At 46.1% G+C, this 27,995-nt stretch overlaps 1 protein-coding gene across 1 annotated transcript; it reads right to left on the bottom strand.

Moving 5' to 3' along the window:
- Positions 1-76: 76 nt before the first annotated feature.
- Positions 77-26,948, bottom strand: grin2db (glutamate receptor, ionotropic, N-methyl D-aspartate 2D, b; the record flags this gene model as incomplete). The annotated part of the gene is made up of 15 exons (XM_079165047.1): positions 77-3,271; positions 4,210-4,445; positions 8,726-8,843; positions 8,952-9,021; positions 10,789-10,949; positions 11,283-11,512; positions 12,413-12,538; positions 13,003-13,156; positions 14,572-14,740; positions 15,329-15,534; positions 20,241-20,355; positions 21,479-21,807; positions 24,841-25,107; positions 26,110-26,316; positions 26,661-26,948. The coding sequence occupies 15 exons, from the start codon at positions 26,946-26,948 to the stop codon at positions 77-79; spliced, it is 5,871 nt and encodes a 1,956-aa protein (XP_079021173.1).
- Between the last annotated feature and the right edge of the window lie 1,047 nt (positions 26,949-27,995).

The raw sequence follows: 27,995 nt of genomic DNA, 5'->3' as shown, positions 1-27,995 counted from the left end.
CTCCAGCTGCCATGGCACCACGGTTCTCAATAGCAGTGGTGCTTGCTCCCACGTCTCCCTCTCTCCTCTCCCCCTGTCATACCTCGCTCTCCAGGCTGGAGAAGTGGGCCGACCCTCGACGAGAGCACAGGCTCTTGGCTTTGAGTGGCAGGTGTGGGGAGTAGAACCTCCGTGGCTGTGGCACCGAGCGCAGTCTCTGATACTGGAGTTTGGCACTGGCCGAAGCCTGTGCCTGGCCCTGGCCTACCATTCCTACCCCTGCTGGTGGTGAGACAGAGGATGAGGAGGGCGGAGGCGGGATGGGCATCGGTAGGGAAGTGGGAGACATGGACGGCTGGGGTGGCGACGGTGAGGGCTGAGGTGGATGCTCTGTGGGCTGTGTGCTGAGGCTGAGGTTAGATTGGCTGCCTGATTTGGCCTGACTGGGATCTGGTTTCGGGGGCAGAGGCTTGGGGCGAGAGCCACCGCTGAAGCTGTGGCAGTGGGGGATCAGCTCTTCCTGGCTATGGGAAAGCGCCGTGGCTCCTCTCTTGGAGTGGGAGGTGTGCGAGCGGCTGTGGGGATGTGGGTAAGGATGGGGTTGGGGGTAAAGGCTGCAGGAACACATGGTGGCCCGTCCTGCTTCTTCCCCTCTGTTTCTAGCTCGTCCCTTGCTCTTCCCTCCTCCACTTTTCCACTTTTTCTCTCCCTTCACAGGGATCTTGTCCATAGACCAGTACCTCCGAGGTGGGGGGAAGGCTGCGGGGGGTGGCGGCCACTGTGAGCCGAGCCCTCCACTCCCTCCCCCTGAGCCCCAACCTACTCCTGGTCCTGAACCCCAGAAATCAGCACCAATCCATCCCTCAGCCCGAGTTCCTAGTAAGGAATCATCCCGACTGTTGATACTGCCCCCTTTCTCTCTCGATGGGTAGGTGCCAAAGAACCAGCCTCCTCCCCCTATACCCCCTATCCCCGTGCTGCTTCCCCCTGCACCTCCTTCCCAGTATCTTTCAAAACGACCAAACTCCCCAGACGAGCCCTCATCTGAATAACTGTCCTCTGCCCTGGCCCTGTCCCTCTCCGACTCAGACACTGCCCCCCTACCTGCTCTCCTTCCCCTATCCCCCACCCGCTCCCGTCCTCTCTCCCTTTCCTCCTCTTCCTCATCCTCATCATCATCACCATCGTCATCCTCAGAGTCCCACTCGGGGAAGGAAGGCCCTTCTCTTGTCTGTGCTTTCTCTTTTTCATAATGCATTAACAAAGGACGCCGCTCTCCGACTCTCCCACTGTCATCTATCCCACCACTTCTTCTCCGCTTGGAGGATGGAAGGAGTGGGTGAAGGGATGTTGGAGGAGTATTAGAATCATCACCTCTTCCATTCACCCAAAATTTCACAGATGCAGGAAGTTTGTTGAGGTTAGGGTAACGCTTATTGGGGATACGATGTCTAGAATGAGGGCGTGAGGATTTGGGACGCCTCTCCCTGCTTCTGCTGCTGTCCTCCTGTTCCCTGTCATTGCCTTCATCTCCTTCTCTCCTTCCTCTCTCCCTCTCTCCTTCCCATGAATCCCGTCCCTTCTCCCCAAATGTGCTCCGATACTGCGCAGAGAAAGAGTAGTCTTGTATTCCTCCTTCCCTCTCTCCTTCTACCTCCCCTTCCCTCTCTGGCTCTACATCTCCCTCTTCTGGCTCAGAGCGTCTTCCCCCAATTGATTTCTTCCTTTTCTTTGTCTTAAGCTCCTTTTTCTTCTTCTTTTTTACCTTTCGCCGCTTCCTTTCTCTCTCTCGCTCTCTTTCCCTTTCTTCCCTCTTTTTCCTCTTTTTGTTCTTTTTCTTCTTCTTCTTCTCTTTCTCCTTCTCTTTTCTCCTCTTCTTTTCCCTTTTTTCCCTCTCAGCATCTCCACCAACTCCACTCCTCTCTCTCTCACTCCAGCTTGCCCACCACTCTTGGAGCTGAGACAGTTGGCTTCCCCCTCTCTCCCTCTCTCGTTCCCTTTCTCTGTCACCCCAGGATGAGCGTGGTTTCCTGGGGGGTATGGGTGGCGGCAGGCGTCCATGGCTGAAGGAACGAGGCCGAATGATTGAGCGTTCCCTCTCTCTCCCCCTGCCAAGGAGGAGGCTTGACTCTTCCGTCAGCTCCTCATCATCATCATCATCCTCTCCATCAATTCCTCCAGTCCTGTCCCGTGTGCTCCTAGAGGAGCTGTAAGAGTAGGTGGGAGAGGTGGAGCGCGAAGATGAGGCAGATGAGGACGAAGATGTGGATGAGGTGGTCGACGAAGACGAGGAGGACGTATAGTGCAAAGATGCAGAGGGCGAAGGAGGGGTGTAAGAGGGGCTGAGGGGTACTGGCACAGGAAGTGAGAGCGGGGGAGAGAGGGGGCGTGCCCTCCTCCCTCCTCCCTCTCTCACTCCATCTCGTGCTCCTCCCCTCTGCCCCAGTGGCAGAATGTTCTCATACAGTGGCCCTCCAGGCTCTTTGGGCTTCTTGGGCCTACGCTTCCTCCAGAAGGATGAGGGGAGAGGGGGAGAGGGGTGTGGCAGCGGGGGTGTAGGGGGCAGAGGGGCCTGACTCTTAGGCTGCAATCTCGGAGTGCCTAGAGGTTTAACGGCCCCTTTCCCCTGACCTCCGCTGCCACCTCCCACCACCCTCTTCCCCACCCCGTGGTCCATGCCCTTCTCTGAATAGAAGGCCACACTGGCTGGAGGGGGTTGGGGGTGGCCCCTGGGCATAGTCTTGGGGGTCTGGGACCCTGCCTGCTGCTCCATGCAGGGCCCCAGTCCCTCAGGGTCAATGGGACCATAGTATCTCTTATAGCCGTCAAGTCCCCCACCCCCTCCAGCAGTTGAAGCCCAGTTTGGTGGGACTTTCTGAGCAAAGGGTCCCATGTCAGTGATGGCCCCCCTTACAGCCATTGGGTTGGTGGCTGTAGCAGATTTGGGCAGCCTCCAGCGATCCACCACAGCCAGTCTGCGGTCTGGCCGGGGCAGGAAGCTGGAGCAAGGGAGGGGTGCACCAGCAATGGGGGTGTTGGGACCCAGTGCTGTCCCAGAATGCACCATGGTGGGAGGTGAGCCCGGCAGAGATGTTTTGTAGACGGGCTGCGGTTGCTGCTGTTGCGGTGGTTGCTGCTGTTGCGCCATGGCAATGACTGGATTGGTCATAGATGTTGAGACAACATGTGGCTGGGACGGAACTGTGACCATTGCTGTGTGATGATGAGTGGGCAAAGATTTAGCTCCACCTGGTGCTGTTTCATCCTCAAAGCTACAGCAGCTATACATGCCCTGAGAAAAAGAGAGCACAAATCAAGACCGCAGTGTCAGAGACAGAGTTTATTAGCAAAGTAAATAAAAAATAATATAAACTGCATTTCCTGAAATAAAAAATGTAATTAATAAAATGTAAATGCAGGAATATATTGGCAAATAAATGTAAAACATAGATGCAACAGACTGCAGGTGTCATGCCCCACATGTACAAAAGGCATTGTATTACTGTATGTACATGAGAGAGAGCGACAGAGAAAGAGGAGAGAGGAAAATATTAAAACAGAAACCTAAGTAGATTCAGTTTTCAAAAGAATGAAAAGATTGCTGTTTTTCAGATAAACATCCAATCCTATTTATAGTACAGTTGTGCATTGTTTGGTTAATGGAATTGCATACATAAATGCATAAATTACAACCATAGTGGTGAAAAACGACAAATTATTATCAGTGAAGCTACAATAATCACATGCACATGGTGTGGGCTGCTTCTGTCAAGGTCACTGTCAAAGGAAGAGGATATCCAGGGTGTGAGCAGAATTGAATTTCAATTAATCTCCCGAATTGACTGAGTGGAATTGAATTGACCCTGGACCTCACACTTTCTAACACTCACACTCAGTAACAGATAAGAGCACACACAGGCATGAACACACATGTTGTCTAACAGTGTTTGCACAACATTTCCATTCCCACCATGTTGTCCTGTTATAGAGTAGCATAGTTTTAGAGCACTATATTGTAGAAACACCCGGTTGTTAACGCAAAAAAAAAGGGTTGGATCGGTTAAAAGTTAAACATTAGCAGCGGATATACAACTTTACTAAAACACTTAACAGAATGTCGGCAAATCTTTAAAAAAAATGTGTGTCCTGAAAAAACACTCTAGACATGCACACACACACACACACACACACACACACACACACACACACACACACAAAAAAAACACTTACCCTGCTGATTGCCAAGAGAAAGTCCAATTTGCCAGAACTGGTGGCCATGCAGTGGCGAAGCTTCCAGTAGACCAAATGTTCCCAGGCAAACACCAGCAAACTGAGGCCCATAGCCACCAGCAGCATGTAGAAGACCCCAGCCATGTTGTCAATATCCAGTTTACTGCTCATCACCTCAATTTTGTCATTATGGCAGATACCTGATAGCCAGAGGCGCTCCAGCATCTCAATCTCATCTGGAAAGGGGGTGTGGGGGTGTGGGGGGGGGGGGGGGGGGGGGGGGGGGGGGTGTGGGGGGTATGAGGAAGAGAAGCAGGAAAAGGGAAATGGTTGAGTTTAAAAGGCAGTAAAAGTAGAGGATGAAAGAAGAGAGACAATGAGGAGAGAGTAGAAGAGGATCGAAATGCACAATCAAAATATAAAGTAAAGTAAGACAGTACAAGACAAGACAAGACACGTAGGGGATAAGAGAAGAGAGAGGGGATCATGTTAGATACAAGAAGAATTATGGCTGGGGGGGATCAAGGGGTTATTTCAAGGTTGTAGAGAGAGACAGAAAGACAGATAGGGACAGGGGCAATAGATAGTGACAGGGGCCACACAGGGAGACAGAAAGGCTAATAATAAGCACTAAAGTACAGGTCTACGGTATTGCTTGCTGTTTGCCCATTATCCAATGTGACTTCTCAAGGTCAGAGGTCAGTACACAAAAAGCAGCACTGTGTCCAAAGTAACAAAGAGGAAGGAGCCTGAGACAGAGAGAGAGAGTCCGAAACAATAAAGTAGCACTGAGAAGTAAAATGGCACAGACAACCTAATCTCAACGTTGTAACCCAGAGTAAATGAGGAGAGGAGAAAGGGAGACCAGGAGCCACAGTGAGATGGTTGGATAGGTTGAACAAGCATGGAAGAGAGGGAGAGGGGTAATGAGAGAGTTGGGAAGAATGTCTCACAAAAAGAGAGAGGGCACGGCATTCTCTCTCTGTCCACGAACGCATCAGGGGAAATGAGACAGACAGAGACACAGAGAGGGTTAGAGGGAGCTGGAACAAGGGAAGCAGAGATGGAGGACGAGAGGCTGAGATTGTGTCATTATGACAAACAGCGGGAACACTCCTCAGTTTGGAGAGGATGAGTGGAGAGAAAGTGGCAAAAATTTGACGAGAAAGAGAGAGAGAGAGAGAGAGAGAGAGAGAGAGAGACGATGAGAAGGGACAGAGACAGAGGCAGAGGGAGAAGATCATAATCATTTAATTGTGCTGGAGGGATGGTCAGAATCTCCATCAAGGTGGTAAGCTCTGGGGGATTCAAGATTCCACTCTGTTAAACTACCAGGAACCAGCCAAGACCACTTTACACACCACTCTGCCTTTTCATGTATGATCTCACTGGCCTACCAAATCCGAGCTGCCCTGTTAAACCTGTGATTGGCTGCGCGGGCTGCTGGTGTAACCATAGTAATGGACAGCCAGAAGATGCAGGGTATGATTCATGATGGACTTAAAGAGCCGTATTCTCCAAAAGAACTCATAATGACATAATAATAATGTTTCACGAAGACCAATAGAAGAGGAGCAGCACTGCAATAATCTGGTCTGCATGTTGCATTTGATTGCATATGACAGTGCCTGAACTATTTTTGAGTAAAACTGCTAAAGCAAGGTTTAAAAGCTGACAAGTCGAGCATCCACTCGCAACACTACACCGCTCTGCGAAAACTCAAGCTTTAGCTTTTCATTTGTGCCATCATTAGCCGTGCTTGCGTAGCGTAGATGAAGCCGACCTAGTCATCTGTGTGATCTGGCTAATGTGTCTCCTGTAGAACATCATTAGCCAATCAGCCGTGGCCTCCAGCTACAGCAACAGATGGACACAGTGCTACTGCAGCCCACTGGCAGACTCAGGTAACAACTCCCTGTCTCACATTCATTCATACACACACACATTCCAAGACACAAAGGTCTGTTTTTAAGTCCGGAGCATTGCCCCATTGAAGAGGATTTAACGGTGCCATTGACCTTCAGTAGCAGCTGTGTGTCCAAACAGGAGTCTGATGTGAAAACAGCAAGTGTCTTAGTGAAGGGTACAGATAAACAGGTACTCTCATGTCTGTCCTCCACTTCACAAGACCCAGTCGAATCCTTTCTCTAAGCTCTAAGTCTCATCTCCTGGCTTTCCTGCCATTTGACTTCCAGTGATTCATCTTGTGGTTCTTCGTCTCCCTCTTTCACAATCTGACTCTTTCTCACCGTGCCGGTTTCTTCCCTCCCTTAGGCCTTTGTGATGGCAGTTGTCTCTACCTCTCAGTTGCAGCCAGCTCAGTCCTGCCAAATCTGACAGGTGTGTCAAATCCACACTCCACCTCTGTCGTTTCTGGCAGGTCAGGTCAGGTAGAGCTGGCGCACTGCAAACACAGAGCTGGCATCTACCACAAAGACATTATTTAATAAAGGAAACTGTATTTGTGTGCCTGTGTGTGTATGCTAATGTGAAAGTGCCTGCATGCATGCTTGCATCTTTGCCAGATATGGCATGATGCCAGACATGTCCAGAGATGCTGAGCTCAACAGTTGTTGAGCAGTAAACCATGACCCGTATAATCCCGTGCTTTCATCATAACATGACAAACCTCTCGGCATTCATTGCAAGATTTCTGAAAAACAACAACACCCTTCCAGCCAAGAACTGCAAACCCATATTCTCAGTATTTCTAAATATCTACTCACTGAATAATATATTCTAGGAATCAAAATCCTGACATCATGCAAAAAAATAGAAGTGGATCTGATAAGAAGGAAAAGGCAAATCTTGCCACTCAGCAGTTTTGCCTTTATCACGATGCAAGTGGTAGTGCGATCAATGGTCCTCCTCTAAAGCCGTGGTATGAATCACCAGAGGTAATACACTCACACAATACACTCACAGCGTTGACAAAGCAGTAGCGGACTCTTCTCTAGTGCCCCTCTAATGCAGTTGTAAAATGATATGATTCAACATGGCATGGTACATAATGATGCAACACTGTGAGATGATTTAGCTCGGCTGAAGGTGTGATGCCGAGTCCTTGAGCCGCAGGGCGAATGTTGAGACGCAGCCTTTGAGGGCACGCTGAATGTGAGCCCCCCCCTCCCTCTATATCGAAACAAACTAATCCTCTTCCTTAGTAATCCACTCCAATAATGCCTGCCTACAACTTGAACCCTCAGCATCCAACGCCAGCCTGTAACTAGATCCATCCAGCGTACACAGCTGATTTTAAGGGCTTTTGCTACACAGAACAGAAGCAAGGACAAGGGAATGTGCCACGAATTAAAAGAAACAACAGACATAGCATGTCAAGGCTGTCTGGGTTTTCTTGCACACACACAAACACACACACACACACACACACACACACACACACACACACACACACACACACACACACACACACAACCCTGTCCAGGTCCAACTATTCAGCTCCAGACGCCGTTCTTATTTAATAGATCTTGGCACCAAATTGGCATTGTCAGTGTGTAAGCAGCTGAAGTGTCCGTGTGCCAGAAACAGCTAAAGGGCTTTGTCCGCCACGCCATACGCAAAGCTGATTTAAAACACAAGTAAAAGCCAAACAAGCAGCATCCGATTGAGACAATAAATGCGTGTGGCGGACTGTGTAAAATGATAATCAAGCATTAGTGTACTGACAACTATTGCTAAAAACAGATTCTGTCTGTCAAAAACAAGCAACCGCCCTTGCGTGAATTAATCCTAGACACTAGTGTATACAGCAGACAAACAGCTTATTAATCATGCTCCCATATTTTTTAATAATCAATTATCTGATCTATTTTATATATCTTTTTGCTTCAGTGCACTCATTCCATGTTCAGGGTATTTTCAGGTGTTTCTCTTGGGTTATGTTTTTTCTCACTTCCTGAGTCAGGATCAGCTAATCTGTAATGAGTGTAAATCTGTCACCACACAAGTTGTGATCATCTCTTCTTGCAACATTGACTCACACACGTAAATCCCAGTTTTTTTTTTCTCCATTTATAAGCCCAAGCGGGAAGAAGGGAAAGAGAGTGAAAGTCTGATAGATTGAGAGGAGGGAAAACGGGGGACAGGCACATGCACTTTCTCCAACAGAATCAAGTAATGTCTGCAATGTCTGCAACCAACAAATAATATTCCTCTTGCTCCCACCTCCCCTTTTATTACCTCTCCTTTCTAGTAGCCAATAAAGATACCTACAAACCTCTTAACCATCACCATCAGCCCCCTCATACACTCCATTATTCCCTCACAATTGAAACACCTTACAGCCATCGCTCTCTCCACACCTTGTACTCCCCCCCCCCATCCACTTCACAACATGCTCTCATTCATCTACCCCCTGTGTCCTCCATCCACCCCCCACCCTTGTGCTACTCTGTCGCTCGTTACTCTGCGCTGTCATTTTACCCATAACCTTCCCTTTGCCCCTCCATTGTTCTAATTATTTTCCTCTCTTCCCTCCCCTCCCCTAGGTTCTCACCATCTCCCACCAGCTGCAGAAGGGCCAAGTCAAGAGGACGTTTCCAGCGTGAGTTTTTGTGCAGGGCGATACCGTAGCCTGTGGTGGCAAAAACCTTCCCCGAGCCTATGGTCATCACCTTAGAAAAAGGACAATGTGGAGATATAAAAAAAATAAAAATGACCAAGAAACAAATATACATGACTCTAGTATGTAAGCAAAAGTGCCTGCATGAGTTAGTACTCACCTTACAACCTTCGTCCTTCCTGGCCATATAGTTCAATACTGCAGCATCATAAATAAAAGCATCCAGTTTCCTGTAAAGGGATCAAGGGAGAATTCATTCATCATTTAATGGGAGTGAGGGAGCGGAGGGATGGAGAGACAGGCAGGGGACGGGGTATAAAGGTGGATCTCTGCGATGTACCTGGGAAGAGAGTTAGGGTGCAAAAATATACTGCAGACAGGTGCACAGAATGATAGAGAGGGCATGAAAAGTTAAATCATAACAAGAAAAAGGGAGGATGGGTGGAATAGTAAAGCAGGCTTGGTGAAAAGAGTGAAAACACAAGGAGAATAAAATAAGGCAGAGATCAGGGAAAGATGTGTGAGTAAGAGGGAGCGGGAAGGTGGTGGTTGGGGAGGCGGAGGGGAGGAAGATGGGGATTTATACGGTGCGAAGAGCACAGTGACAGGGAGAGAGAGAGAGGGGGGAAAGATTTACACACTTCAGGGGGAAAAGACATGGGAAAGAGCCAGAGAGTGATGAGGATTATAAAGTTTAAATACAGACACACGGAGAAAGCACACTGGGAGGGGAAAGAATGGACCGAAAAAAAGAGCAGGAGAAAAGAGAGAAATGGTAAGATAAGAGGGCAGATGAGGCGTGAGAGGAAGGGAAAGATAAGCACTAAGGAAGAGAGTTTCTCATTTCTGTGCATGTTAACACAGAGTTATAATTGTGGTGTCAAGGCAATGGGGAGGGAGAAATGATGACAGAGGCTTAGGGTAAAGTAAACTGGGATTATTCAACACATGACGGGTGATAGAGATTCTCCTAGAAACTGAAGAGGGAAATGCTGCTTGCACTGTATGTTTTTTGTGTGCGTGTGTGGGTAAAGGTGGAGAGAAAGTAAAGGTGAGAGAATCTGTGCAGGGAAGCAGGGAGTGTGACAAAAGATGTGAAATGTTAGTCAGAGTTGAAAAAAATGTCACTGTGTATTATGGTCTGCTAGTGAGAGAGAGAGAACAAAAAGTCAAGGAAAAGAATGGCAGCAGGTATAAAGTCATATAATAACCATACATGCTGGGTGATTTCTCATGGGTTGATGGAAGTACAGTAAATACTGTAGGGGTTTGTAGAATGGACCTGGTGGTGAGATTGTATGGTCAACTGCTGTTTCAGCAAACATACAGTCGTCAAGAAATCCTATGTTTAAGGTGAGTAGTCAGTATGGGTTTAACAGAAAACCATCTTCTTTGGACTATTTAGTAGCAGTGCATTAGCACGCACCTGCATCTGAATAGCAGTAGATTCATCACATTTCAGCAGCCAATGCCATTTTTAAATAACTGTTATTAAACTAATCACTTATCACGTCAAACCTTATAAGAACTTATTAAACGAATTTCATCATATTCTGCGTATTTTCATTACCACCTTTCATCACCTTGTACAGCGGAAAAAATATTTTGAAAAAAATATATATGTGTTGAGTTTGTTGAGTTGAGTTTCAGAAGATTTTTTTTTTGGAAACAATTATTTAAGAAGTATCTTGTGTCCTTTATAGAAGGTAAATCTGTTATGTAAATTAGGTCTTTTGAAATGAATCAGTACTTAAAATATTGTGATGTGAGCATCTTGGTTGTTGTCTTGTAAGCTTATACAGGCATATACTGTACATTGTATGTCTCAATCAAACAGCAATAGAAGTTAATGTTGCCTGAGGAAAGCGTGAACAATTTTAACAACTTCCTTAATCTAATAAACTATAATTTGTCAAAGCATGTGGAGAAAGACAAAAATGTGTCAGGATACATGTAAATGTGAGGGAATGAAAAAGCTTATGTGGTAGCAGACAGACCCGGTCTTGAGGTTCAGTATGGCGTCCTCCACCCCTCTCTGGTTGTATTTGCCCATGTACTGGTGCATGTCTGGGTAGTTGGAGCGGATGTTTTTTTCTGTGCTCCCATTGGGCACCGTGCCAAACTTCAGAGGTGGGTACTGCTCCTCGGGATGCTGAAACTAGCGGAGCAAAGGGAGGCAAGGGAGGGAGACGGAAGGGGCATGAGACACACCAGGCTGTGCACCAATCTGTCTGACCTATTTCTGTCCACTTTCCAGCACAGTCATATCTTTGAAAAGAGAGCAGTCTTTGGACTTAAAGCAGCATTTAGAACTGTCTTTAAAGTATTCGAGAACTGTGGTAATTGAGTTACGTAAAATGAGATTTTATTCATTTCTAAATTCCTGTGCTTTAATCAATTTAACATTCAAATGCACAGGATTTGGCTCAATCTAAGACTTTAATTCTCCTTCTGCTCTCCCTACTTAATCAGTATTCAAGCAATGAGGTACCTTCTTGTCCGAGAGGCCAGACACTGTGTCAATGTACTCCTCCTGGATCATGAAGGCAGCCAGGTTAGCAGTGTAGGAGGCCAGAAAGATGACAGCAAAGAAAGCCCAGATCAGCACCATGATTTTGCTGGTGGTTCCTCTGGGGTTCTCCACTGGCACGGAGTTGTTGAAGACAATAGCCCACAAAAGCCATACAGACTTTCCTATGGTGAAAGTAGACCCTCCAGCCTCTGTCCAAAATGATGACGAGAGAAAAAGAGAGAGGGAGAAGAAAGAGAGTGTAATGAGTGGTTGATACAATAACTTCTATCTACAACAGCAATCCAGCCAGCACAATATACACCGCACAATAGAGTATTCAGTCGAGTCAGACTGCAGATGAAGCAGCTGATTGTAATTAAACTTCCCCTAATGATCTGTAAAATAGGTTTACTGTATATTAAAATACCTAGCAGGCTTTTTGACACCGAAGCTCAAAAGGCGGTGACTATACGTTTCGAGGATGGCAGCTTTCAATTCAGCTGCGACGCGATCTTACAAATGATTAAACCACATGGTGCAAATCCCCATTCAAAGGGCTCAAACACTTCCTTTATACGACAGGAGTAAAGGAGGAAGGAAGGAGAGAGAGGAGGGTGAAAGAGAGGGATATACGGGAGGATGACAGAGAGGTAAAATTATGGAGAGCACAGCAATCATGCAGTAAAATGGGCAAGTCGGGTTGGGTATTGGACCGAGGCATCAGGCATACTGAATATCACAGGGGTACAAACTATGCTCTTGAATAATAAATGGCTGTTTCAATATCGAGAATACTTGGATGCAGTTCAACATACTGTAGGTATAATTTCCTCTTCGCCACACTCGCAGTTAAGGATTCAGGGCAGCAGATTAAAAATGTCAAATCGGTTCATTCTGAATGTGACAACTGACCAATCAGACAGCATGAAGCAAACTCAATAGAAGCAAAAAAGTTAATTATCACGCTATAATTATAATTTTGACTTTGAACTCTTTCAACCATATTCCAGGAATGTGCTCAATGTTTGTCCATTTGATCCATGCGGAAAAAGCAATGAAGACCCATCCATCAGACTGGGAAAGACAGACAGCTAAGATCCATCACTCACTCTTGCCATTCTGGAGACTGCGGTTGTAGCCCACAGGGCTGAAGAACTCAAAGATGAAGACGGTCACAGCCACTACAGTCAGGCACATGACGAACATCATCACCCACACCGCTGGACTGTAGGGCTCTTTGTACAGAAACAAGAGAAGATTTAAATGAACACATAACATAAGGGCGGTTTTGTGCTGCATTATTACATTATCATTATCACTATCAATAGAGGGGACAATAAAGTTTCATAAACCTGGCACATTATGTGCTATATACGCAGAGATGAGCCTTGTTTGCAGTGAAAATAGAAACCATTGGAGAAAACATATTCTCCAGAAGTCCATAAACACTGTTTTTCTTTTAACAATCACCTCAATGCAGTCTATAGGCCAATAACTGCTCTCCCACTGGAGCTTTGAGTCTGCTGACGGAGTGAAACTACAAGTTGGGAAGACACAAGCAGCTAAGAAAAAGTAACGGCTAATCTAGATGTAAGGACCAGCAGCCAAAGACCGAGGCTCTTTGTGCAAACTCAACACTTTACGATTAGATTAGATTCTGTACATCAGCTAGGCGCCACACATAAACACAGCCTCTTACCTAAGAAAGCGGAGGGCGATACAGTTCCGTTGCTTCGGGAGACCATGACACTTATCCCCGTCTCCACAAAAGGAACAGAGAAATCCACGACCTCTGACCTCTCCTCATTGATAGTCAGCGAGCCGATGGCCATGTCGGCCCGCTTGTATACCACCTAAATGGGACATGAGAGAAATCTAATTATGGGTAATTCCTGTGGCGGGGACAGACAGACAAAGACAATCTTTCACAGTTCACTAAGGTTTATTTCCAGGTGAGATGGTGACATTTCTGCACCCTGACCCTTTGTACATCCTCAAATGTGCCTGCATGAGAAAGGCCAAGAATTCAATCTGGTACAAATACTGAACACTTGTCTCTTGTGCATCTCTTTAGCATACAAAATGAGCTAGGGCCCTTCTCCTCCCTGCCACCATCTAGAAACACCTGAAAACCGCTGTGTCTGCTGATTGTACAAGTGAAATGTTAATCTACATTAGACATGGCACATCCGCTCTTCAGAGCAAATCAGCAGAAAAATGAAGCGAAGCGGAAAGCCAAGCACCCCGCCCCCCGCCCCCCCCCCCCCCCCCCCCCCCCCCCACCCCCCTCTCTCAACTTTGCCAAGTCTCTGGATTACCTGATCAAAGAATGGCAGGCTTTGGAACATCTGATCAAAAGACAGACATTAGTTTTAGAAAACAAAACTCAAGTGGCCTTTTGCATGTGAAAATAGATTCGACAGACAGCTCTGGCCCCGGCTCAAGTTATAAATGATAGAGCAGCAGAGAGCGCAGTGGAACTGTTTTGGAGCCTGTGACAACTGGCGTTTGGCAAGTTCCCTCCGGGACAAAGATAGAAACAGCGGGCCGCTTCAATGAAACATCAGCCCCCCCGTATCGATCTCAGTATGTGTGTGAGCATGTGTGCGCGCTTGTTTGTTTGTGTGTGCCTGTTTTGTTTTTTTCTGCCAGCATCTCTGTGTATCATGAACCTTGGTGTGTTTTGCCGAGAAAATATCAAGGACTAATCACAACTAGCCAGGGGGTGTCTGACAACGTGTGAGTCTTTGTGCTTCTATGTGTCTCTGCAGATATATACTGTGGGGAAGTGTTTGCAGGAGAGTGCGTGTTCGGCATATGTTAGCCGCCATGCTTCTCCATCTAATTTGTGTAACTGTGCATTTTTCCCCCCCCTCTATTACAGTGTTTGTGTCTGCACATTTGTCTGTGTGTGTGTGTGTGTGTGTGTGTGTGTATGTAATAAATGTCAGCTGTCTGTTTGCTGGCAGTGGTTAAGTGGCCATAACTCTCACAGCGATTGATGTGACATAGTGTTTGACTGGTCACCCAGGACACATGAGAATAGGCAGAGGAATGTATGTGGCTTGTTGCTAACACTAAAAATGCAACACAATATATGCAGAGGCACAACTATAAACTCACACACAAAAACATTTCACAGACATACGCAAGTGACAAGGGATCAACAGTGAGAACACATTGCTCACAAAGGCAGACAAGCATAACCCGACACAGACACCGACACTGACACACACACACACATACATACACACTAGCAAAGACTTGCCTCTCCAATCATGCCGTTCCAAACCCCATCAATTTTCTTCCCATGTTTCCCATTGGTCACTAAGTAAAGGTCATAGGTGAAGCCGACAATCTTGGCCAGTCTCTTGAGGATGTCGATGCAGAAGCCCTTGCAGCACTGCTTCATGGGAGCCACACCTTCATGGATGGCACTGTGAAGGAGTTCACAAAGAGGAAAAAAATAAGTAGAACATCTACGTAAAAGCGTCGAACAAAAAGCCTACCAAACTGCATCCTGGTTGGTGTGTAATAGTGTGAAAGGAAAGGAAAAGGAGCAAAACAGAGGGAAATGGTCACAGAGGAGGAATTTTGTGGCCCGGCATTTGGTGACAGGTTTGATCGACCAGTGTAGGATAGGTGCTGTCATCCCCTCAGAAGCTGATGAACCATAAAGCTCCACTGCGGTTATATCTGATTCCAGACTCCTGAGTCATTCCACTGATCCTCTGGAGAGCAGTCTGTTATTGATTATGGCCAGGGAGTGAAGAGACCACAGTTTTGATAGGTGATTGATGTCACCTCAATTGGATGGCATCATGAGAGCTTAGGAACTACATTCACAACCCTTTTAAATACAGTAGAGGGGCTGCTATGTTTTTTTCTCTTTGATTTCTCTGAATTTTCTGTCGTTTCATTAGCGCTTGTGAAAATTATAGTTTTCGGTTAAATCGTGGAATACGTCAATAACATCAAATCCTACATAAAACACATCCTTGTCTTAAATCCCAAAATATTCAAACCTGGCATTAAGTGGTCGTCTGCAGGGCACTGAGTCCCGGATGCAGGTCCCGGATGCGGCGTCTGCCAGCTCCACAATGACAAATGGCCTTTCCTCCAGCGTGACAACGCGCAGGTGCTGGGCATCGTCAGGTGGTTTAAGGAATGGCCCATAGCGGGACCAGGCTGGGTACCGAAGCCTCAGCACGCCGTTCTCCCACCAGCCTACCTGGGGGAACGGAGAAAAGCGAAACATTACAGAGAAGTGGAGCACACAAACGCATGCATTTCTATCACAATCAGTTAATACAGTAAAAAAGTGATACTAATTACATGTTCATGTCACATCTTCAACTTATGTCTGTACCGTAGTAGCGGGCACAGAAGACTATTTTGTTACAGTGAGGACCACTATGGAAATACGTTTTATTAACTATTAATGTTTTCATCTTGTCATTCTTCAACATTTTAATTTAATCTAATTTACTTCTTATTTTTTGTTGTTAATGTTTTTTTGGATAGATCTGTTGTGTATGTTGTTTATGACACTCAAATCAAACATCTAATCAAATCAAATTAATATGCCCACGATTTTCTCATGTAGACTGACATTTCAAGTTATTAAAACAACATTTTTCTTTTTCAAATATATGACAGAAATCAATTCATGTCACATATTTGGAAACAGGGTGGACTTGCTGTTCTGCAGTCTTTGACTAATAATCCAATGATCAAAGCTATTTCTGTATGAGACGGAAGAGATAAAGTGTCCATCTAAAATCCGAAAGTAACCTGTTAGGAAGTTACCTTCTATTCTGTTTTGGGCTGTAACATGACTTACTAAGTTGTTTATATGGTTACCCAACATTGGTAATTCCGAGTTGTGTCATTTACGATATCTTCTAAGCCAAAATTCTCAAATCATCGGGTTTTGTTCAAAGTTGGAGGTTGTGTGAACCCTGCAGCTTTACTCGAGGATGGGACTTATGCAGTGCTGTGTATAGTTACCAGAGCTAAGCTAGCTGTTGATGGTCAGTGAATAAAGTAAGCCAGTGAATAAAGCAACATAATGTTTAAATTATAAATTGATTAAAATGCATAACCTTATACATTTAGTCAGACACAGAGAGGGTAAACACACCACGTTAAGGCCTACAACATTATACAGTCTCATACAAATGCCCTGCAATAAACACTGTATTAGGCTTCATGTTGTCCTCCCTTGCATGGCACAGATGGAGGAAAATAAATTGTAGAATACTGAATCACCAAAATGACTATAGAGATGAATGAACATCTCTCTGACAGTCTCCACTTCATAAAGGTTGTATTTAATGCAGGACTATGGTACCGGTTTGAATTATATTGTACAGGTATTATTCAAGTTATTGTGCCCACTCGCTCTTTTTTTAGAACACCAGGCCCTAAATATTCATTGTTATGTGGGTTGGGAGCAATTACCTGAAACGTTTGTGCAAAGGCTACACTGATTGATGGGATTACAGTAGTTATCGAGATTTGTTTGTACTAGTCATTTACCTTAGTGTCAAATTTAGACATTGCCACGTTTTACATACATATAACGGCTTTGGGAAGGATGAAAGCAAGTAACTCTCCAATTCGTCCCTGCACAAACAATGGGACTTATTGAGGTAGCTGTGGTGAGCAGAAATACACATTTCTAACCTGTAGGCTTTTTAATAGCCTGGAGCCAAATATGTATGTGACACGCTCCGGTCAAAAAGCATTTTTACACACTGAAATAGCACATATTCAGAGAGTAGACTCATGTCTACAGATGCCATTTTAGTATGATTCTTAAAATCTGTCCGGGGATAATGTTGTGAGACCACATTGTTCTGTGTCCACTGTTGACCCAAAGATATCAGTCAAGCATCCCTTTGTCTGTATCATTGTTTCCCCCTTCTTTTTGCATTGTTTATATGCTCTCTGGAAGTGTTGGATGCTGGATCTTTGCATATTCAGACTTTTTAGAGCAACGTAAGGCAGAACCACACCCAAGAACAAGTCTTTTTTTGTTTTTGTTGTTGTGAACCTTCCTCTTGTAACATCACTTTGACACACGTCATGATCACCCGATAAAAGTCTCGTCAAGTGTAACTGAGGCAACATACAGAAAATAAACTGTATACTCATGCACATAATACAGAAATCCACACACACATACAAACATACATCTATATATAAAATACTTTAGCAGGCTAGTGAAGTAACGCAAAGTTTGGCAGCTCCAATCAGCCTGCCTTTCTGTGTAAAGCCAGTGTAAAAGCATGAGAAGAGGAGGAGGTGGCAACAATGACAGTATTTCGACTGCACTTCGACCGCAGCTCTGCATCAGACGTTCAATCAAAACACACTCAGGGAACACAGACAGAAAACAGATAGAGCCTACAGGAGAACACACAGCTCTCTATCAGACAAATACCCAGAAAAATGCACACGCAAACGTCAGGAGAAGAACAGCCAAAAAATACCACTTCAGACTACTCAAATAGATGGAATATTTGAAGGCAGAGAAAGTATTCTGGTTTTGAGCAAAAGTTTGAGGGCCGGGGACCACTTTTAACAAAAACCTATCCTTTAGCAAACTATGAGTGGCGTTAATGCATGTTCATTAAATTACAGTAATATCCTTGAACATTTAGCTCCGCGTGCTGCATCCGCAGCTGAAACAAGCCATGCTAATGCTGGACAATCTTCAGTACTAGTCTGCAGTGTTTCAGTAAGCTAAGCTGGGTGCTCCCAGGCTAGGTAATGGTGCAGTCATTGTAAAGAGAACATTAAATATTCAGGGAGAGCCAACAGCGTGGATGTGCATAATAGGCAGATACAGGCGCCTTATCCTCATTGTGTGCGTGTGCGCAATAGTGCAATAGGGTTTATGCAAGACGGGTGTAAGCATATGTGTGTAAGCATACGGTATGTGCCCTCATTTGTACGCACACACACACATGTGGACCTCTGCTTGTGAGTTCTAAGCATGTGTGTGTGTGGGCGGGTTTCGAAAGGACCAGCGCAGGAGCTTCTAATTGAAAGGGATTTGAGATATATGGCAGGAGTCAGCATGTTACGACACGCTGAGACTGGACTCTGGTGGGCTGTTAAAACCAGCGGGAGGCTGAGAACCACCAATGTGTGTATTTATGCTTGTGGGTGTGTATGTGTGTAAGCTTGTGTGGGTGCATCAGTATTTGTATTAGTGCAGTGTTTGTGATTATGTGCTGTTGCAGAGTGTGTGTTCTGAGAGTACTGCGTGTCTTTATGCATGTGCATGTGCAGTGTCGAGGCGCTGGTGTGTGGTTGAGAAAATGAGCGTCGTTCTCTCTCTTCTGACACTGACATTATTAAAGGGAAAACATCTCCAACAGGTGACAAGGCTTCGTATTAAGGATTTCTCAACAAACCTCAGCTTAATAGACTATACTTGACACGCCAGGGGTTCTGGTGCTTTAGACACGCACACAGTTATGTTGACACACAAAACAATGGTGGGTCTACAACCAGATGGTAACGACAGACACCCAGAAATCTTCAGCACTATTTAGATCTGCATTTCATTTTACGGTAAAAAAACGGAAAAGGCAGGCAGCTAAGACGAACAAAACAGCAACTATCGATCGGAGCAACATTAGAGCACTACTTTCAGTAAAATGACAAAGAATGAAATCTATGAGTAGAGGTGTATGACTGCAGGGCTGCAACCTTACAGGTTCACATTTTTTAAGTCTGTCTAAATAGTCTCTCGTATCCGTATGTACAGCACATTTAAAGACTAAAGAGTTCTTACTCTCCATAGAGGTCGTGAAGCGTCTCCACCAATGATGTAACAGATGAGGGACCGGAAACCCACAGTCCTCTTTCTGTATAGAAATGCATTACAAAATTCGACCAAAGCTATGTGACGCTCAAACAGTCTTTGTTAAATCAAGTGGGTATCTTCCTGTCTTTGTAAACAAAATTCAGCTTCACCTTAACGTTAAAACATGTTTTTGCACTAAACTAGGACTGTAGAGTCTGTCCTCCATCACTTACCATGGACTCGCATATGGTACTGCTTCACAACCAGGAGAGGACGAAGATTACAGAGAAACATCTTTAAAGCTACATATGGGCATGCCGTAGTGTATTAAGACGGACTTGAACACATATCAACCTATCCTTTAACCTTGTGAGGATTTTCTTTATTCATTAACTGATTTCCCAGAGGCCTTGGTGATGCTTGTTTTGTCAGACCAACAGTCCCACGATATTCAATTTGCAAACCCTCACATTATATAAGCGAGACAGAATGTTTGTAATTTCTGAAGAATAAGTGACTTAAATGATTGATCAGTTATCAAAATTGGGACCATAAGACTTCTGTCAATTGTTTCTGTGCTTTGTGCATGTGTGTGTGTGTGTGTGCATTTTTGGTGTTGTGTGAGAGGAAATATCAAGAGTTAGAGAGAGACAGCAGAAACTGAACAAGCACGGCAGGAGCACACAAAGCACGGTCAAATAGTCAGCAGCCAATCTCTCTCCTCTGCCTCGGGCACCGATAGCCATAGTGAACTTTACATGAACATGAACCCAGTGACCTGACTGTTCTCACTGTCAGGTTTATATCCCTATGTTAGATGCCAACGCAGCACGGATCTGCTCCTCCAGTTCACATGGAGAGATTAAGACTCGAGAACCAATCAGCAAAAAACCTGCTCTGGGCTCAATTGCTAGGCCCTGTTGTCTTTGCAGTTGTTCACAGAGGACAAAATTACAGTTTCTCATGAATCCCAAGATTCAAACAGCTTGTGGAGACAACTAAATAGCAATCACTCGAATGTATCGTGTGATTCAAAAGAAAGCATGCCCCTTTCTCTTCTCAAATGGCACTCAGAGCACATGATTAGACATAAAGAACTCAGGTCATGTCCTTACATCTTCCCATCCACGTCCAGGTGTCCAGGAAATGACATCGAGGAAGGGGTTGGACAGGTAACCGTCACCATTGAAGGAATAGTCTCGACCACCAAGTGTGATGTTGCCGAAATACCTGTATGGCAATGGATGTAAATGACAGAAAACACGTAATATTAATAAATTAACTAATTGTTTTGGGGGAAATGAGGAGAAAATAGAAATCCTAAGGTTGTTTTTGATGCAACAGTGAGCCTTCCCACTTGAAACTAAATCACAGCACGTCTATGGTGACAGCAAGGGCTTGTCTGTTAATCAAATCTACAGACAAATGATCAGACACACAGAATTGTCAGGATCTTTGAAGTCAAACAACTGCTGCTCTCTGCATCGCCTGTGAGCTCTATAGTTTGTCTGATAATCACACAGGACAGACGTTCTAACTGTCTCCTCGTGTCATCTTGCTGGCATCAAAACACAAAACCTGAAAGCTTTTCTTTTTTTGTACATGACAGAAAGCCTCATATTGAGAGCAGCATGTAGTTACAGACAGTGAACAGCAGGTAGCACTGCAAAAGATAAAATAAAATAAAAACAACTTGCTCATCTGATGTTGGACATAATTTATAAAGAAAGAAGGAAGAGTCCATTAATCATTTCCATTTAATTGCCGCACAGTCTGTGCTGTGCTTCATTTACAAAAATCACTGTAAATAAACTCGTTAATTACATGCTTAGGTTATCACACTGACCAAACTTCTCGATGCAATAGCATGTGTGTGGTGTGCATGTGGAGCAAGGATGAATGGCGTTAAAAATGAACAAGGATGATAACAAGAACCACTTAGGCTACCTGTTAGAGTGTGCTGCTGCCTGTTTGCACAGCCTACAAGGAATATATTACAGCCGGCTCATTAATATACATGAGACATGGTCCACTTGCTACAGACGCTGGGGTAATTTTGCCAACTCACAACTACATGCACCAACAACATCTATTTTGCATGGATGATAGCCAACTCCAAATTCAGAAATCCCCTCTGTGCCTGCTCTCTGACACTGAATCTACCGACTCTACCCGTATACCTTCCAGCTCACTCTGGCGCTGAACCAACTCGTTTCACAAAATACACCTGATGCTGTCTCAATATATTTTGTCCGCAGCCTGCCGACGGCCTTGTACAAACCTGCATTTCTCTTCCTTCCCTCCTCACATTCTCCCTTTAGAGCTTTCCTCATTCCTCTTATCTCCCTCTCACCTCATCCTGCCCCGCAGTCTCTGGGTCTGATTGGCGTCCGTCATGCAGTTGGTGACAAAGTTCGGCCCACCCGTGGTTCCGTAATCCTTGCGCATGGCCACTGCCCCATGAGTCAGCACAGACACTCCCCGAGCAATCCTCCTGCGAGGTTCGTCCCTCCAGCCCTGGGGCCGCACGGCAAACAGAGCCCGAGGCAGGCTCTCCATGCTCAAACCTGAGAGAGCCGGCCCCACCGCGAACCACATGTGCGAGGCTCCGGCCTGACCGGCGGACCAGGCGGCTTTAAAGACCAGCTCAGCCTCCTCCTGGGAGCAGTACAGCAAACGTACCTGGAGGACAGTAGGAAGGCAGGGAGGGAATAGGGACGAGGGGAGACACACACACACATACACGCTAGTGAGATAAGGAGGGGACAGGGGAGACGTGGAGAGAGACAGAGGGTGGGAGAATCAAGGGGAGAAAGATAGAGCTGGAGCAGAGGTGCACCTGAACGGGAGGGGAGGAGGTTGGATAGAAAAGGCCATATCGAGAAAAAACAAGACTGCCGGCGGAGGTAAGAGGAGAGATAGCGGTAAGCTGATGTGATAAGGTTCATGGGAGTTGGACGTATGATTCAGGGAGAGAAGCAGACACGCCAGGAAGAGGAGAGACAGCATGGCCGCATGTGATGAATGCTAACCAGGAGGTGCAGGAGGCAACGGGGGTCAGTGCTTAATGAGCTTGGGCCTGATGAAACAAGATACAGTTATGAATAATGAAAATAGCAGTAAAACAAGAAAGGGAAAATGAAACAACTGTAAGTGGTAGAGCAGAGAGATGGAGAGGTACAGGCATAGAAGCCAGGGAGGAGGGGGAGGCAGTTAAAGACCAAACACACCTGAGGGAAAACTAAGGGGGAAGAGGCTAAACACTGACATATGTTATTAAAAGCAGGGTGGAGAAAAGACCTGGAGACAACAGGAGATGGTGGGTGATGCGGATAGAGGGAAGTAATCAAAGGTGGGAAGAGAGAAAAGTAACTCCTTGGAGAACTGAAAGGAGGGGGGAGGGGGGGTGAAGGAAAGCAAAGGATGACATATTTTGGTAAAATCCGGGCCTGGAGAGATATTTGCAAAAAACAGTGGAAGGGGGGTTGATGGAGTGTGGCTGGGGAGAAAGAGAGAAGAAAACATTAAAGAGAGTGAAAGGCAACAGAGAAAGACAGCAGTGACAGTGGAGGAGCTCTCAGCTGAAAGTGCTGAGGTAAGGAGGGGTGAGGAGGAAGAGGAGGGTGTAGAAATTGACCAAAGAGGGTTTTAAGGTGTTAGAGCTGAGCAGAAAGATGGATAGCGGGGGGTGGGGGGGGCTGACAAATACATAAGAAGAAAGAAAGAGTAAGAGCATTTAAAATAAAACAAATCGCACGGTAAGGAAAATAGAAAAAGCCAAATCAAAGGACAAAAAAGAAGAAGAAAACTGATTCAGGAAGGGGGGGGGGGTCATGGAAACAGAATGAAAGCACATTTTGAGAACTGCGCCTTCATTGGATTTTGAACTGTAATGGCTTGGCAAAACAATCCTGCCTGTATGCCAATAAACCTCCAGTGAATTAGGCAGGGAATGAGAGTGACAGAGGGGGGGAGAGGAAGGAGGGAAGGAGGGAGAAAGAAGGCGACAGACTGAATTAGGGAGAGAAGGAGAGAATCAGAGTTATAAACAGACACACACAATATCTAAAGACGGGAAATGGAGAAAGAGAGGAACATACAGAGAGAGAGAGAGAGCAGAAGAAATACTGACAAGGCAGAAGCTGGAAGAGGAATGGAACAACAGATAGACAGTGAGAGATTTGAGTAGAAATTGACCCAGAGACCTGCATCAAGCCATCTACAATGTAGAGGACATCCTACCATGTATGTGGCAGCGAGACAGAGAGTTAGAGAGAGAGCAAGAGAGAGAAAGAGAGAGAGAAAGAGCATGTAATGCAAACATACACAGCATTACTAAGCAATCAGAAGCTTTTATTAGCCCTGCAGTTGTAAAAAGCTAAAAGAAGGGGGTTTGTTGTGAAAAGTAAGAGGGTTAAAAAGCAAGCACTGCGTATAGGCAACCTGCTGCAGGCAGTATGTTATATTAACAGTGACACGAGCAGAGTGGAGTCTAAGGAATCCAATACAAACCCACACACTTACAGACACAAACACACACACACACACACACACACGCAGAGCTGCAGTGGCCATGCTGGGACGTTAGCGATGACATTGAAACCCAGACGGTACCAAGCCAACGGAGCGTCTGTGGCCGGGTAGACATGCAGCAAGAAGGACAGACTGAAGGAATGAAAGATAGCCACACAGAGATGGAGGTGAATAGGAAGGCAGCAAAGGAGAGTGAGCCTGTCTCCAGGCAAAGAAACGCACGAGGGGCGGGGAGGGGGGGGTGTAAGAACACACAGATGAGTGAAAAATTGAACAGGAGGATCATGGGGTCAAAGAGGAGGTTTAAGGGAGGATGATGGGGGGAGGTAAAGTAAGAGTGGAGTTAAAAAAAACAAGGAGCATGGGAGATTGGACGCTGAAAGAAGGAAGGGAAGGAAGGGAAGAACGAGCAAGGCACCGGGGTAGTAGAGGGAGCAGGCATGAAGGAATGAAACACACTAGAGGTAAGCCAAAACCACGAGTCATTCTGGCCATCAATAAATCAACGTGAACTTGAAATGTAGCGTGAGTTTTTACCCTTTGCATTCGAAATATCAAAGACAAAAATGTAGACACAGTGTATACAGAGACAGACCTCAGAGTTGCCACGGATACCAACTAAGTCAAGTTAAATTTGGGGGGAAATGTGTATAACATAATGCACAAGACATCTCAAATATTTCCATTTATCGGAAGGGTGCAGCCATGAATATTTCACTCGGCGTCAACGTCGTTTACAGATTCAATGAAGAGCTGGAACAAGCTGATGCTAAATACTACACAGTGTGATGTGTGTGATACTGACAGACAGTCTGGAACGAGATGGGTTTTTCCAACTTTAAAGCCACTTAAGTAGAAACAAGAAGGACACCGTAGGTTAAGTGGTTAACTTCTATTGCACATTGCACATAACTCTTTGAACAATGCCAGCCAGCAAATCAGACTGACTCGTGGTTTGTGTTGTACCGTTGAACTCTTTATGCCTTGGCAGATGGGAGGGGAAGAGAAGAACAGAGGGATAGAGGAGAGAGGGGAGAGAGAGATGTGGAGGGACAGAGGGAGAGACGAAGAAGGAAGGAAAAAGCTCGGAAGCCACCTGTGAGAAAGGGGGCCCCCAATGAGATTTGCAGCACTTCCTCCCCTTTCCTCCCCCCTTTCCCCCCTCCCTCCCCCCTGTCTCACCTGCGCCTCGTTCTCCTTCAGCAGCCTGCGCGTGCGTGCCCCCCCAGGGTCGTCGGTCACGTTCAGGATCACCACACTCTTCTTCTCCCAGCCGATGAACGAGCCGTCGGTCAGGCCCTCCACCACAGACAGGAAGTCCTGGTAGCCATGGTGACGCGTGCACACCACGGAAAAGGATGTCCAATCGTACTCCTCCAGCACCTCAAAGATGACCTCTAATTGGAGGGCAGTAGAGGAGCTGAACTGGAGAAAGATGGAACCTGATTCCTGATTTGGGAAAGAGAGCAGCACATTTGGTTTAAAATCTCACTGTAAAGTTCATCCTCTGCAGTTGTACTGTATCTAAAATTCTGCTGCAATACAACGAGTAGGTAACTTATTTTCACTACAAGGAACTACAACTCTCTGGACCGCTCCATCTTTATGCACAACATGGAGGCATCACGGGGCTTGACGTTTTTTATGGAGCAGCAGCACTCGTGCAGCCGCAGGGCTAAAACAGCTAGGATTGTTGCAACGAATTCTCCTATGACGTCCAGAAGGGAGTGTTTCTAAAAAGTCTGTTCGGGGGATGGGAGGGGGTGAGGACTAGGCGAGGGTACATCTTCAAAGGAAGTTCATCAAAGTGCTACAATTTAATTCCTCAAGAGTAAATGGTTAAAACAGTTATTTGTAAGCACAAATGCAAAGCTTTTTGTTTCCCTTTTCCCCCCATTTGGTGGCGAAAACCATGTGACATTAGTTTCTCTGGTGCATACACACAAATGTACAGTACACACACACACACACATATTCCCTCATACACACACCCATGTCTGCTCATTGCCTCCCACCCAGGAACATCAGAGGCAGAGCGACAGCCCCAGTTGGTGCCATTTACAGATCAAACACTGCAGAGTTTCAGCAGATCTGCGACCCTGACCTTCAACTTCCCCTCCGTCCCACCGGCACTTGCCCAAACCTTTTCTTCACAGAGAGGATGCGCGACATTATGACATTGTAAGTTGTTATGGCAATATAAGCAGCTCTCCTTTTATACTCCATTCATAGAGCTGTCAATCCATACTGCTTCCGTATACAGCACACACCTAATTAACATTGTTCCGCCGCTCACATTCGGAGCTACACAATCACACTACTGGGACATCTGTGCCCCCTTGTATTCCTCTGATTCTCCCCCCCACACACACACACACACACACACACACAAGCTGCAAACACTTTACGCTCTTTACTCTCCCACCCCCATCCCAACCTCCCTCCTCCTACCTGTGGCATCCTCCCCAGCCCCGCTCCCCCTCCTACAGCCACTATGGGCAGTCCTGTTTGCGCAGAGACAAACTCCAGCATGGGGGCCAATGGACCCCAGGCCGTGCGAGGGGGCCTCTCCTCTTCATAAACCAGACCCTGCAGGGGCCGCGCCGCCAGCAGCTCACACAGCTGGGACAGCACCGTCTTAGGACTACTGTCATTCACCTGGGAGATGATAGAAGCCATGAAGACAGAGAGGAACAAAGACAGAAGGGGATAAAGACAGGGAGAGAAATAGAGTTGACTAACCAGGGGAAGTGTGTCTTCACTTTGTGTTATTCATATGGAAAGTGTCTGTAGCATGCATGACATGTCTGGCTAACAATACAAACTGTGGTCAAAGAGCAGAGCCAGACGCCCGCTCATTCAGCAGGGCCAACACAACGGCAGCAGTGTGTTGCTCATTCAGCTCAAATAATGGGAGTGAGTATGAATAATGGATGGTCATTGTTATTCCCTTCCTTCAAGTAAGGCTGGATGAGCAGTAGGTAGAGGAGACAGTATCCAACCTGTAGCCAGATGACGTTAGCAGAGCCCCACTGGGTGACCACGCTCTCCCCCAGGGAGCCGTATACCCGGCCGAAGCCGGGGTAGAGCACCCTTCCCCCAGACCCCGCCACCGCCGCCTCGGCCTGCACCGTAGCACCGGCGTGGATCACGGCGATGTTGAAGTTCATCATGGCCCCTGCATCACGTTCCCGCGGACTGGGCCGGAGCAGGAGGTGGGGGGAACAGTCCACCAGACCTGCCCACTCTGCCAGGACCAATAGGAGAGAGAGAGTAGGTATGGCGACCATGGCAACCTGCCGAGGGGGGGAGGCAGATATATATCGCACTAAGAGAGGGTGCCTGAAAGAATGAGAGACAGCCAAGAGTGGAAAAAGAAGTGGAAGAAGAAGAGATTTAGTTGAGACTTCTAGCGTCCAGTACAGACAACATCAAATCGACACAGGAAAAGTAGGAGGTGTGGACAGAGAGAGAGGGAAGGAGTGAAGGAAGAGAGAAAGAAAGAAACTGATCAGATATTGCATACAGGCAAGATGGAGTAATGAATTCTGAATCCAATCATGGGGTAATAAAAGTTAGCTTTGGCTGGAGAAAATGCTGGACGAGGAATATGGAATGCAGCGGGGGGAAAAAACAATAGAGGGAAGGAAAAGAGAGTGAGAGAAGATGAAATGGGTGCTATTTAGGCTGCAGGCTGAGAAGGAACAATATGAGGAAAAATAGAAACTGGCCGTTAGAGGGAAGGAGGGTGAGAGGGAGAGAGAGTTAATAGCAGACGGAGACAAAGATGGGGGGGCGGAGGTGGTTATTGTGCTGCATGAATGATAACAACAATTAAGATCACTGTAAACACACTCGCCCCTCACGCAGCTGCATCCACGCACAGACAAATGGATGCAAGCGTTTGAATGTGCAGACGCACTCGCAAGATAAATGCATGGCTACACTATACGCCTGCAGAGCAGCTTAATGATTGAGAGATATGAGGGTTAATGCAGTGAGCATACACACACACACACAGACTCGCACAAACAACCACATGGAAAGATAATGACTACCTGAGAGATAGCAGGGTTAATATGTGAGCACACAGACACGAAAACACATCACATCATTTTCAATTTACTTCTGGTGCCAACTGCCCTCCCTTCCTTTCTCCATTTCCTTCTCCCTTTCTCCCCGCTCCCTCTAGTGCGCCGTCTTTTCATATTCCCCGTCTCTTCTCCCTATTTTCATGGCTTCAGGTACCAAACACAATTGCATTGATTAACAGGGGCCTGCTGACATAATATTCCCTCCAAAGTCACTCTCCCTCCCTGTGCCTCTATTTCCCCTCT

The sequence above is a fragment of the Pholis gunnellus genome, assembly GCF_910591455.1.
Source record: "Pholis gunnellus genome assembly, chromosome: 8".
Classification (NCBI taxonomy): Eukaryota; Metazoa; Chordata; class Actinopteri; order Perciformes; family Pholidae; genus Pholis; species Pholis gunnellus.
The sequence above is the reverse complement of the archived record's forward strand: the minus strand, read 5'-3'. Positions and strand labels throughout refer to the sequence as shown.